We start from the raw sequence: 13,624 nt of genomic DNA on the forward strand, positions 1-13,624 counted from the left end.
AGTGGGCACTGGCAGGTGCCAGGCTAACTTTATAGAGTTAGCAAAAAACTTGACACCTGGCCAGGCACAGGGGCTCACACCTGTCATCCCGACACTTTGGGAGGCCGAGGTGGGTGGATCATGAGGTCAGGAGTTCGAAACCAGCCTGACCAACATGGTGAAACCCCATCTCTACCAAAAATACAAAAATTAGCCAGGAGTGATGGCATAGGCCTGTAATCCCAGCTACCTAGGAGGCTGAGGCAGGAGAATCGCTTGAACCCAGGAGGCAGAGGTTGCCGTGAGCTGAGATTAGCCACTGCACTCCAGCCTGGGAATCAAAGCCAAACTCCACCAAAAAAAACCACTTATGCCAGAAACATGCTACAACTCTCAAAAGTGCAAGAAATGAAGTATATAAATATACTGTGGTGCAGCTTTTTCATTGATCTAAACCTTACTTGCAAAGTTTTCAAGATAGAAAGTTAAAGATATTTCATTTGCATTATTTCATCTTGAGGACTTAAAACTAACAAATCCATGTAATTGTATATGTAAGCCAGCATACCTTTGCCTTTGCAGCCCCTACCCCTAAATATTTTAGTCACATTATATATATGGTAGGCTGAGACTTAAAATTAGGATACATCAGTAAAAGAAGATAACCTATTCAAAGGAACCAGATTGTACTGTGGAAAAAAGCAGAATAGTGCTTATAATAGTCAAAAAAAATAGGTATCTTTACAGAAGTCTATGGACTTGAGGTTGAAGCACCCTGGAGGACATTGGGATAAGGATAAAAAGAGGGAAGGAGTTAAAGCAATTTTGAACACTTTCAAAGTCTGCTTTCCAAACACTCAGAGATAGGTTGATGTCACAGAGCTGCCTCATGAAAACCTGGAGGACAGTGCCTGACACATAGGCTCAATAAAAATCATCCGGCCATTGTGGTGGAGGAAACTGGCTGCCTCATTCCACTAAACAAAGTGCCCGGCATGTTTTTGACTTATCATTTGACAGTTTTATCTCCCAGAGAGCCAAGGAGGCAACTAGGGCAGTAGTTTTTGCTAAGATTAGGTGAAGTTTTACAGCTTTCCTGAGGGCAGTTGCGAGAATTGGAAGGTGGATGCTTAATAGTTTTAAAAGTCATTTTTGAAACTGTTGTTTTTGTAGTAGAAACTCTTGGAATTAAGACTTGGCCAATCCTGGCTGGGCACAGTGGCTCACCCCTTGTAATTCCAGCACTTGGGGAGGCTGAGGCAGGTGGATCACTTGAGATCAGTTTGAGACCAGCCTGGCCAACATGGCAAAAACCTGTCTCTACTAAAAATACAAAAAAATTAACAAGGCATGGTGGTGTACACCTGTAGTCCCAGCCTCTCGGGAGGCTGAGGCACGAGAGGGACGCTGAGTCACGAGATTGCTTGAGCCCAAGAGGCAGAGGTTACAGTGAGGCAAGATTGTACCTGCACTCCAGCCTGGGCAGCAGAGCGAAACTCTGTCTCAAAAAAAAAAAAAAAGAAAAAAAAAGACTTGGCCAATTATTTTTGGCTGGCAGAAATAAGTTAGAAGTCTTTGTAAGGAGCAAGAATAAAAACAGTTATGAAGCAGGCAGTTGTGGGATTCTTGCAAGGAAATGTGACAGGTAGGTCATTTCTGCTCTAAAACAGCAATTGTGTTTCTTTTCTTAAGATACACCCACTCCTGATACAGCTGTTTGCTGGAGTGAATGAATAATTCGAAATTTTCTTATTTTTTCCATCACTTTCAATTGCTTCTCTTTCCCTGGAGAGTCCTATAGCTACTCCTGCAAGCTGTTATAAAAGGACTCCAGAGAAATAATCACAGATTATTTCTTAGGAAGTGCCCAGTTGTTAATTTACTCAGCAAACACGTTCTGAGGAGGCCTGGAGTCTGTCAGTCACTTGGTTGTGTGCTGGGATCAAGCAGGCCATGATTCCTGCTTCTGAGGATCTCAGAGTCTAGGTGGGAGCATAGCCATGTGAGCAGGCTGTTGGAGTGGAGCATCAGCGCTGTTCGAGGGGTCCAGGGGACTCAGACCATTCTGGTGCTCTGGAATCCAGGGATGGAATGTCCAGTATTGGGCAGTCTCCAGAGGAGTGCAGCGCACAAGGCACTTGGCTTTGGCTGAGGAAAAGCCGCTGAGTTCTGAGTCCAGGAGTCCTTTGTCAAGATCTGAAATGCAGCTTCAGTAGCCTGATAGGGTAGAAAGCTGACTGCTGGAAGCCAGGAAGTCAGTAACAGGAATATTTGCCTGTGGATCCTGAAAGTTTCATAAGGGGTTGAAAAAGATAAATTGCGGCCTGGCGTGGTGGCTCACGCCTGTAATCCCAGCACTTTGGGAGGCCGAGACGGGCGGCACGAGGTCAAGAGATCGAGACCATCCTGGCCAACATGGTGAAACCCCATCTCTGCTAAAAATACAAAAATTAGCTGGGCGTGGTGGCTCATGCCTGTAGTCCCAGCTACTCGGGAGGCTGAGGCAGGAGAATCGCTTGAACCCGGGAGGCAGAGGTTGCAGTGAGCTGGGATCACGCCACTGCACTCCCGCCTGGCAATTAAAAAAAAAAAAAGAAAATAGACATATTATGACAACAGCCATTCAAGCACCTTTTTCTTTACTTCATAAGTTTTTCTTATTGTTCTTCAGGGCCTTTGCCAAGAAGCAGCAACAACTAAGTGCCTTAAAGGTCTTGCAGCGGAACTGTGCTGCGTACCTGAAATTACGGCACTGGCAGTGGTGGCGAGTCTTCACAAAGGTGAGCTTGGCTCACTTCTTTCCAGATCCCTTTCAAATAGCAGGGTTTGATCAGTAAAAACCCTTAGGAAAGAGCTGGGATGATAAACTGTTTAATTTTACCATAGGTGAAGCCTCTTCTACAAGTGACTCGCCAGGAGGAAGAACTTCAGGCCAAAGATGAAGAGCTGTTGAAGGTGAAGGAGAAGCAGACGAAGGTGGAAGGAGAGCTGGAGGAGATGGAACGGAAGCACCAGCAGGTGTGTGCGGTGACCTTGTAACTCACACTTGGCCCTGAATCCCTAGGAGATCTTGCTCTGATAGCAACCCCCACACTATACCCACCATATCGTCTTATTTTATGTGAGGCCTTTTCAGTCATTTCCAAATTGTATACATTTTGCCAATAGATTTAACAGATACATTCTGCCTCGCATTTTAGATTTATGTAAGTTAAAAGCAACCTTACCTCTTGCATCTTTGCTTTTGTTATTCATGCTGTCAAGCATGTACTTAACACCTGTTTTAGATGAGGCTCCCAGTACGGTTACCTTCCTGTGTCTGTTTATGAGAGGAAATAGAAAAAAAGGAACAAGACAAGATGCTTGAGCAGAGGTCACCACCTGTCCTTCTCTAGCAACAGTGGCCTTGAATGTATGTCCCTCTTCTGGGCAGCTTTCTTCATGGACAAAGCAGCGGCTCAGGAAACATTCGTTGGTGACAATAATAGAATTATAGTGTTCAAGGCCAGAAATATTAACAATAAAGGCCAAGGATATCACTTACTACCAGACAGGCATTAGTAATCACCATGAACTTTATAGCATTTGAATTCTATTTTCACTCTCCTATTTATCTGTCCCTTGTAAATTACCTTCATAGATAAACTGTAATGAATGTAATATGTACTATTCATGGTAATTTGAGACAACAGGAACAACCAAAAACATTTTCATGTAGCTTATTTTTCTATAGACAAAAACATATTTGAAAGTTTGCCCAGTGATGTTATATATTTTTATCTCCCAGTTTCTTTGCTGTCCATTGACCATTGAAATCACAGTGAATAGATCCTGTGTATGTATGTACTAGGGGCAAATCGTAGACATTTTATTGTGATTGCAGCTTTTAGAAGAGAAGAATATCCTTGCAGAACAACTACAAGCAGAGACTGAGCTCTTTGCTGAAGCAGAAGAGATGAGGGCAAGACTTGCTGCCAAAAAGCAGGAATTAGAAGAGATTCTACATGACTTGGAGTCTAGGGTTGAAGAAGAAGAAGAAAGAAATCAAATTCTCCAAAATGAAAAGAAAAAAATGCAAGCACACATTCAGGTATCTATAATAATTTTTACTTAGAAGCGTATTTTGGATTTTCAAGTGGATCTGTTGAATAGATAGAAGCTATGTGTATGGATTCTTTTGTCCACAGAAAAGCAAGAGGATTCTGGGTTATGGGAATCCACCTCTAGAAAGATGACTACCATTTGAAGCACACCTATCATAGATTTTTTTTGAACATAGATTTGTCATTTGGAATAGGAATCTTTTTTATGTTCTGAGTGGCATTTTACAGTTTGCAAAGAGATTCAAAGTCACAAACCTCCCAGGGTCTATAGTGTTCTGTAGAAGACCTAACTTGTTCTTCATGTTGTCAGTGCTTCTGTTGCTCACTCCATTCATTAGATAGACCTCTACTACATGGTTTGGCTAATAAGAAATGCTGTGTAATAGGAGGTGGCCAAGAGTCAGAATCAGAATTTTTAAAAATTACCCCTTTCCTGGTACTTAACTTTCTTATCGAAATAAAAGCTGTAATCACAAGGGACAATTTTTTTGGATTCTGATTGAGACAAATGTACTTTGTAAATGGTCTTTATATTTTAGAGATACAGCCTGAAGGTTTTACAAATGAAATATGATGTCTGGGATTTACTTCAAAATAACCCTGGGGGAGAAGGTAGAAGGTGGAGGCATAGATTAAATGGAATTGACCATGAGTTGATACTTGTTAAGGCTAAGTTGATGCTTCTGTGTGGGGCTCATTATGCTGATCTGTGTGCTTATATGTGTGTTTCAAATTTTTACAATAAAACACTCATTTTTTGCAAGGGTTTCATTCTAAAATTGACAATGAGTCAATTATTTAGCCAAAGTTACTTTGAACATTTCCTTCAGTTGGCCATGTGTTGATTTGTACAACCCTAGTTCTGGCTTTTTGGGGTTTTTGTGTTTTTGTTTTTGGTGTTTTGTTTTGTTTTGTTTTTGAGACGGAGTCTCGCCTTTTTGCCCAGGCTGGACTGCAATGGCACCATCTCGGCTCACTGCAACCTCTGCCTCCTGGGTTCAAGTGATTCTTACACCTCAGCCTTCCGAGTAGCTGGAATTACAGGCGCCTGTTAACCACATCCAGCTAATTTTTGTATTTTTAATAGAGATGAGGTTTCACCTTGTTGGCCAGCTGGTCTTGAACTCTTGACTTAAGGTGATCCACCCAACTTGGTCTCTCAAAGTGTTAGCATTACAGGCGTGAGCCACTGCACCCAGCTTGGGTTTTTTGTTTTTTTTGTTTTTTTTTTTATTTTTTTGGAGGGGGTGGAAGCTTTCCAGCAAATAAAAACCAGAAAGCCTGCTAGACAAATTCTAAAAGAGCTAAAACAGTTTTAAAAAAAATTTTAATTTTTGTGAGTATATATTGTGTGTATATATATATGGGGTGCATGAGATGTTTTGATTCAGGCATGCAGTGTGTAATAATCAGATCATATAAAATGGAGTAATCTATGATCCTGTGTAATAGCATGTTTATCATAAACAGTAATGTAGTTTATAAAGATCTGCACATTCTAATAAAAATAAGTATAAACTATATTCTTGTCCAGTTTGGTGAAGTGCCCTGCTGTGAAAGGTGCACTTGAACTGAGCTCATTTCTTACCACCTGTACTATTTAAATTGTTGTTTTCATGTTCTCTTTCTCTCCTCTTTGGCCAAACATGTATATAGCTGAATTCAGCTAAATTAAATACACATTTGAGGAGTGTTACTACATTATTCATGTTTGCCTGAGTTGGCATTATTCCAAAATATGAATTTTAATTGCTATATGTTATTCCATTTCACAAATGTGCCAACATTTAATTACCCAGACCTTTTTGTACCATTTTTATATAAATTGCATCTGTGACAATTTCCTAAAATTGCTGGTTTAAAGGAAAGGCCCATTTTCAAAGCTACATTTTGCCATATTGGCTTCTAGAAGGATTGACCCAGTTTGTACTTTAACCTGTAGCAGATACAAATGTCTATTTCACATAACTGCATTTCATATCTTTTAAAATATCCTTGGCATTTTGAGAAATCAAAAATTAGTGTCTCATTGTAATGCATTCCTGTGCTCTATGAGTGTGTGGTCACATCTTGGGGAAAAAGTGGCGAGACTGACTGTGTGTTCTTCACTAGGACCTGGAAGAGCAGCTGGATGAGGAAGAAGGGGCTCGGCAAAAGCTGCAGCTGGAGAAGGTGACAGCCGAGGCCAAGATCAAGAAGATGGAAGAGGAGATTCTGCTTCTTGAGGACCAGAATTCCAAGTTTATCAAAGTAAGAGACTGTCCCCACAAAAAGCCAATTTTAGTTACAGAAAATACGTACGTGATATTATGTTGATACACTCACTGAAAGTGACCTCAAACAGAAAATTCTCAAGATTTTGGGTTCATTTACTGAATTTTTCTATCAGTCTCTACTTGTATAGATTTCTAAAGACACAGGCACCACTGAATTTTTTAAACCTACCAGATATCCTAATAATCTTTTAGACTTTTAATGAGTGCATTTTGTGCACAGCGGTCACTCAGTGATGACTTGTTTCCATCTGTGCAAGCATTAATTCATCCACCATCGGCTGTGGGACTCCAAATGCCAGGCACCTGGGCCAAGCTCCCGGGTGGGCACTGAGACACACCTGTAAGCCTTCCTGCCCTTTTGGAGTACAGTCATGCATTGCTTAACGATGAGGACACGATCTGGGAAATGCATCATGAAGTTATTTTACCCTTGTACAAACAGAGTGTACTGACACAAACCTAGATGATAGAGCCTGCTTATACACCCAGGCTGTACAGTGTGGCTGATTGCTTCTAGGCCGCAAACCTGTATGGCATGTTACTGTCCTGAATCCTGTAGGCAGTTAGAACACAGTGCTAATAAGTACTTGTGTATCTAAACATATCTAAACAAAAGTGCAATAAAAATATGATAGAAAAGATACAGTTAAAATTATAGGAAAGATTAAAAATGGCACAGTTCGGCCGGGCACGGTGACTCATGCCTGTAATCCCAGCACTTTGGGAGGCCGAGGCAGGCAGATCACCTAAGGTCAGGAGTTCAATACCAGCCTGACCAACATGGAGAAACCCTGTCTCTACTAAAAATGCAAAGTTAGCTGGGCATGGTGGTGCATGCCTGTAATCCCAGCTATTCGGGAGGCTGAGGCAGGAGAATCAGTTGAACCCAAAAGATGGAGGTGTGGTGAGCCAAGATCACGCCATTGCACTACAGCCTGGGCAACAAAAGCAAAATTCTGTCTCAAAAAAAAAAAAAAAAAGGCACACCTCTATAGGGCACTCACCATGAACGGAGCTTGCAGGACTGGACGTTGCTCTGGCTAAGTCAGTGAGTGAACAGAGAGTGAATGTGAAGGCCTAGGGCACTGCTGTACGTGACTGCAGACTTTATAAACATGGTACACTGAGGCTGCAGTACATTTAATTTAACAATAGAGTCATTGCACTACAGTGTTATGACAGCTCTGATGAATTTTTCAGCTCCATTATCATCTTACAAGACCACTGTCGTGTATGTGGTTCTCATTGTCCAGAACGTCGTTATGCAGTGCATGACTGTGTGGTCTCTCTTGGGGAGGCAGGGCTGTTATTACTTGTTTTCTCTCAAGTCAAAGACAGTTGACCTTTATGAGGAATACAGAACTCAGGTGGTTATTTTGAGTGGCTTTTCTGAAGCAGTCAATTTTTCCTGTCCAGGAAAAGAAACTCATGGAAGATCGCATTGCTGAATGTTCCTCTCAGCTGGCTGAAGAGGAAGAAAAGGCAAAAAACTTGGCCAAAATCAGGAATAAGCAAGAAGTGATGATCTCAGATTTAGAAGGTTGGTGTTTGGGGCCAGAGAAATTTAGGACCAGGACATGTGAGTGTTGTGTTTAGCTTTTACTGTAATCAGAACATGCAGAAATAAAAACATACATGACGATTACTAATAATAAGGATCATCAGTTTGGGTTGACTTATTAAAATAGGTCTCTTGGCCGGGTGCAGTGTCTCAGGCCTGTAATCCCAACACTTTGGGAGACTGAGGTGGAAGGTTTGCATGAGGCCAGGAGTTTAAGACCAGCCTGGGCAACATAGTGAGACCCCCATCTCTACAAAAAATTTAAAAATTAGCCTGACATAGTGGTGCACCAGCTTCCAAGTAGCTGGGGCACTCACTACAGTGTTATGACAGCTATGATGAATTTTTCAGCTACATTATCATCTTATGATAATGCCTCAAATAGCTGGGGCTACTTGGAAGCTGAGACAGCAGGATTGCTTGTGCCAAGGGGCTCACTGTAGTGAACTGTGATCGTGCCACTGCACTCTAGCCTGGATAACACAGCGATATCCTGTCTTTAAAAAATAATAAAAAGGGCTCTTATAGGTTATTTTGTATTGCCTTGACACTTAGTAGTTTTCCTTTTTTCTTTTTTTTTTTTTGAGATGGAGTTTCCCTCTTGTTGCCCAGGCTGGAGTGCAATGGTACAATCTCGGCTCACTGCAACATCCACCTCCCAGGTTCAAGTGATTCTCTTGCCTCAGTCTCCCAAGTAGCTGGGGTTACAGGCGTGCACCACCACACCTGGTTAATTTTGTATTTTTAGTAGAGATGGGGTTTCACCATGTTGGTCAGGCTGTTCTCAAACTCTTAACCTTAGGTGATCCGCCCACCTTGGCCTCTCAAAGTGTTGGAATTACAGGCATGAGCCACCACACCTGGACTTTTTTAACTTTGGTGCTATGGTAAAAGATACTGCCCTGTGGTGGGCATGGTTGGGATTAAATCATTTGGGTCCTACAGACCATTGGACTTTGTGTTTAATCTAAGCTGCATTAAAGTGCCCAGATTTCACCTCACAAAGGGACTGGCCAGTGACATAAAAGCTAGCAGGTACAGAGAAGACACTGCTGTGGTCCACAGTGTAATGTCAGGAAATCCTAGGACATTACAGTTTCTGCAAAAGAAATAAGAAAAGAGGATGGAAGTTGGAAAGAGCAGCTAGACTGGTATCACCACCAGAGGGAGGGAGCTCTGTGCAGGCACCTGCAGGCAGGTGCCCACTCTTTCTCAATGTGTGCTTTTATGATAGGAAGAAGACAGGGTTGGCTTTTTTTAAATATTTGGGATTTTGGCCAGGTGCAGTGGCTTATGCCTGTAATCCCAGCACTTTGGGAGGATGAGGTGGGAGGATCACGAGGTCAAGAGATCGAGACCATCCTGGCCAACATGGTGAAACCCTGTTTCTACTAAAAATACGAAAATTAGCTGGGTGTGGTGGCATGCACCTGTAGTCCTAGCTATTTGGGAGGCTGAGACAGGAGAATCGCTTAAACCCAGGAGGTGGAGGTTGCAGTGAGCCGAGATCACACTATTGCACTCCAGCCAGGCGACAGAACGAGACTCCATCTCAAAAAAAAAAAATTGGGGTTTTATTTGTTTGTTTGTTTTAGTGTAAACTAAAGAGGGAATGTCAGTATGAAATTACTTGCATAAACCATTTGTACTAGTATATGGTTTTTCTGCTGAGGAAGTACCCATAAGCATATGTGCTATTTTCCTTACCTGTTTGATCAGCCTGTGACACTCGGCCTCATCCTCTCAGCAAATTGGTTCCTGCTGGAGAAGACAAAGGCATACAGGTCATTGTGAGGAAATAAATCATTCAGTGAAATAGATCACTAGGGCTAATTGAGGGATCACTGCAGAATTTTAGAGGGGAGGGTAGAAAAGATGTCTGCCCTCTCTATCCACTCTTCTGTCTTCTGTCTCCCAGTACTCGAGGATGGCAGTTTTCTTGATTCAGACCAGGGGTTCCCATGGAAAAGGGAATAGGATGACAGGCAGCTCCAACTCCTGCCCCAGCACCTGCTGAGACACTTTACAAACCTGGGCCCAGTGATGGGTTTGACATGAAAGGATTCCAGATCCCTTCAGCTCTCGCAGTGTGATCTCACATCCCATGAAAGGACATTCTTAGGACACTCAATTCCTTCCCTAAAATTCCCTCCCTACACTAATCTCCCCTTCAGATCTCGGTGGGTTTGAAGTGACTGAGCCGTTGACATCAGGGCATGACCATGTCATCAGGGCAGTGACATGCTCTTGAATAAAATGGCTTATTTTCAACTTTGATCAGTTTAAATTTCAGTTTATTCATGTGGTGAGTCACTCAGTGTGTTGAAGAGCTTCTTATATCTTGCCTTAAAGAACGTTTAAAGAAGGAAGAAAAGACTCGTCAGGAACTGGAAAAGGCCAAAAGAAAACTCGACGGGGAGACGACTGACCTGCAGGACCAGATCGCCGAACTGCAGGCGCAGATTGACGAGCTCAAACTCCAGCTGGCCAAGAAGGAGGAGGAGCTGCAGGGCGCACTGGCCAGGTCTGCAGCCGCGACTGTGTGGCATGGGACCCCGTGGGGCTGAGTTTCAGCAGACTTCGTTATATTTGGGAGCATCCAAAAACCCTGGGAGAGTGAGACGGGGTTTACTTGCTGTTGGGTGTGACCTGAGAAAATGAAAAGCCCAGGAGTACAGAATTTGTGTCAGGGCAGCAAGAAAGTCTCATAAACCAGCTCAATATTTATACTTAAAAAAATGACTGTATTATGAAACCCTTGGAAATTCACACCAGAACAAATTATTTCACTATAACAAATGTTTTGGTCTCTGTGCATTACAGATTAACTGTAGTATGTTTTATTTATGTATTTATTTTTGAAGACAGAGTCTTGCTCTGTCATCCAGGCTGGAGTGCAGTGGGGCAATCTCAGCTCACTGCAGCTTCCGCCTCTGGGGTTCAAGCAACTCTCATGCCTCAGCCTCCCCACTAGCTGAGATTACAGGTATGTACCACTACACCTGGCTAATTTTTATATTTTTAGTAGAGATGAGGTTTCACCATGTTGGTCAAGCTGATCTCAAACTCCTGACCACAAGTGACCCACCCACCTCAGCCTCCCAAAGTGCTGAGATTATAGGTGTGAGCCACCATGCCTGGCCTATAGTATGTTTTAGAACTTGAAGGGAAATCACTTTTCAGAAATTGTATTTCTCCACTGATAGCATGATTCAATAATCAGTTCCAAACCATTCAGTTTAGAGTGCAAATCAGATATATTTATATCTAATGTTTCATTTCTTTATAAAGAATAACTATTTGGCTACATGGTTGTAATACTTGGAGTTTGTAATGTGTTACAATCAAAATCTTTCAAGAAAAATCTCCCTCACCTCAAACATTCCAACTATTTCCAATCAGGAAATTCTACCAACATTTTAAACCACAGACATAAGCAAAAAGATGCCCTATGGAAGAGAGGCACCTGAGGGGTAAGGATGAGAGCCTCTTTCTTCCACTGTGTTCTTTGAGCATCTCTGGTTTGGCTGGGTTCTGGTGTGATGGATGAGGTCTCCCCTTCACAGTTATAAGCAGATTTCTAACTATAACAGCATTTGACTTCAGAGAAAATGTATTCTAAGGGCTTAAAGTAAGAGTGTCCTACCTTTTAATGGAGAAGGATGGTTGTTTGGAAAGGGGGCTGGGCTGGAATCTAGTTCTGGCTCTGCCACCAGTAGCTTTGGGGCCTTCAGAAAGTCTTCCAGCTCAGGTGCTGAGCATCTGCACCAGTCTCAGGCCCCAGGAAGAGAGGAATGTGAGACTGGGGTCTCCTCGTGGCGAGGTGCTCAGGGGTTGGCTCACCTGAGAAACAGGCCATCCAGGTGCCCATCTCTGAGTGACTCTCGTGCTGGGTGTTTTAACAGGGGTGACGATGAGACACTCCATAAGAACAATGCACTCAAAGTCGTGCGAGAGCTACAAGCCCAAATTGCTGAACTTCAGGAAGACTTTGAATCTGAGAAGGCGTCACGGAACAAGGCAGAAAAGCAGAAAAGGGACTTGAGTGAGGAACTGGAAGCTCTGAAAACAGAGCTGGAGGATACACTGGACACTACGGCAGCCCAGCAGGAGCTACGGTGAGTGTAGGAGAGGGAGCAGGGCCCAGGCCCCCACCCACCTCCCCAAGCCCGCGCAGAAATGCCTGGGTGTGCTTGCCGTCTTTGGGAGGCAGTGTGTTTTTCCTCATGATGACAGGTGGAACGGTGATTAAATAGTATTGGTTAGAAACAGTCCAGCCTGTGGGTAGAAACACCTGTGCAGGCGTTGGGTGGGTGGACCAGCAGACTGAGGGACACAGAGTGAGATGGGTGTGATCAGAAAAGCCGTGGCCAGTGATGGATGTCTAGGGAGAGATGGGGACAACTACACAGAGTGGGGAGTGGTGAAAAGAGATTTATAGATAGCAATAAATAGGACCAGAGGGAGAGAGCGGTGAACACAGGAATAGGAGAAGATACCCAGGAGGCCAGCCATGTGCTGGCAGTGCCAGGTGGTGTGAACAGTGTAGGTAACCAGCTGAAAAGGGAAGGGTGCCTTCATGGGTGAAAAGAAGGCTGGCGCAGGCACTGGGACAGAGGTGTGCTGTCGGCAGAGGCAGATGCAATGTCATGTGCCAGCAGCCCAGGCAGGCATGAAAGGTGACAAGCATAGGTGAACATGGCTAGAGAAGGCTCCCGGGTAGAAAGCTGCAGCGTGGCAGCCCAGGAGTCACAGGAGAGCGTAGCAGTGAGCCAGCACGCAGGCCTGGAGGTGCTGGCCTGCGCCTCCCACAGAATCATAGGTGTCATCACTGTGGAGAACAGTGTGGGGGTGTGCCAGCTTGCTGTCTTGGCAGATGCCATCTGTTCCCTCCAAGACTCACACTGCCTGGAGCCTCAGGGCTACCCCAGGAGTCCCAGCCAGAAGGGAACCCTCGCTGCCTTGGCTGGCTGCAGGCATACCTGCTGGCTCTTCCAGGGTGTGAATGATGGAAAGAATAGCCCATCACCCTGGGGAGTTGCTGGGGCCTGGAATAAAACAAGAAAGACAGAAGGATTGTTTATGAACACAAGTGTGACCAGAGAGGCAGAAAATGACCCAGAGCATGCAGGAGGGAAATGTGTTGTGGTGAAAACCAGTGCAATTCCCCAGAGAACAAGGATGTCATCAGCTGTGTCCACCCAGCAGCTGGAAACCTGGGCACTTGGTTGTGGAAAGAATGACATCATGGTGTCTACAGGGCAGGCTGGCTTGGTAGAGCAGTAATACTGAGGTCAGATGATGAGTGTGAGGAGGTTCTCAGTGGTGGAATACGGAGGCGGCGAGCCTTGTAATGTTTGTCCATGATCTTGGCCATGAATATGTATAACTACAGCAGCCGCAGAGGTTGGTTGGTTGTTTTGTCTTCAGCTTTTTCCAAGAGGGAGGAAAAAGCCCCTCTGAGCCAGACATGGTTCAAGGCTTCCGACCCCACTCTAGCAGAGTCACTGTTGTTAGTAGTTTAAGTCCTGGCCTTCTCTTTGAAATATCTGCTTTTTTAAAATCTAGAAACTACTGAACTAGACTTTGCTGAACTCTCCACTCCCAGCTGGGCTTTAGACTGCAGTAGAAAAAAAGGTTCTGATCATTTTTCCCATCCAACCCTTGCAAAAAAATTAATGTGCATATTTATTAAAACCATGTGT

The 13,624-nt window shown here is 43.8% G+C and overlaps 1 protein-coding gene and 1 pseudogene across 6 annotated transcripts in view; one reads left to right on the top strand and one right to left on the bottom strand.

Moving 5' to 3' along the window:
• Positions 1–13,624, top strand: part of MYH10 (myosin heavy chain 10) — a 152,314-nt gene that overhangs the window by 113,579 nt on the left and 25,111 nt on the right. For all 6 annotated transcript variants that reach the window (XM_021674717.2, XM_021674721.2, XM_021674719.2 and 3 more), the window contains 7 exons: positions 2,651–2,759; positions 2,866–2,997; positions 3,863–4,069; positions 6,195–6,332; positions 7,775–7,898; positions 10,272–10,443; positions 11,825–12,037. In XM_021674717.2, the coding sequence (XP_021530392.1) occupies positions 2,651–2,759; positions 2,866–2,997; positions 3,863–4,069; positions 6,195–6,332; positions 7,775–7,898; positions 10,272–10,443; positions 11,825–12,037 (1,095 nt within the window). The remainder of the gene's footprint in view (positions 1–2,650; positions 2,760–2,865; positions 2,998–3,862; positions 4,070–6,194; positions 6,333–7,774; positions 7,899–10,271; positions 10,444–11,824; positions 12,038–13,624) is intronic.
• On the bottom strand, positions 5,332–5,397 carry LOC135275770 (U7 small nuclear RNA; annotated as a pseudogene).

Source organism: Aotus nancymaae, unplaced genomic scaffold, assembly GCF_030222135.1.
Source record: "Aotus nancymaae isolate 86718 unplaced genomic scaffold, 86718_ANA_hifiasm-v0.15.2.pri h1tg000018l, whole genome shotgun sequence".
NCBI classification, from domain to species: domain Eukaryota; kingdom Metazoa; phylum Chordata; class Mammalia; order Primates; family Aotidae; genus Aotus; species Aotus nancymaae.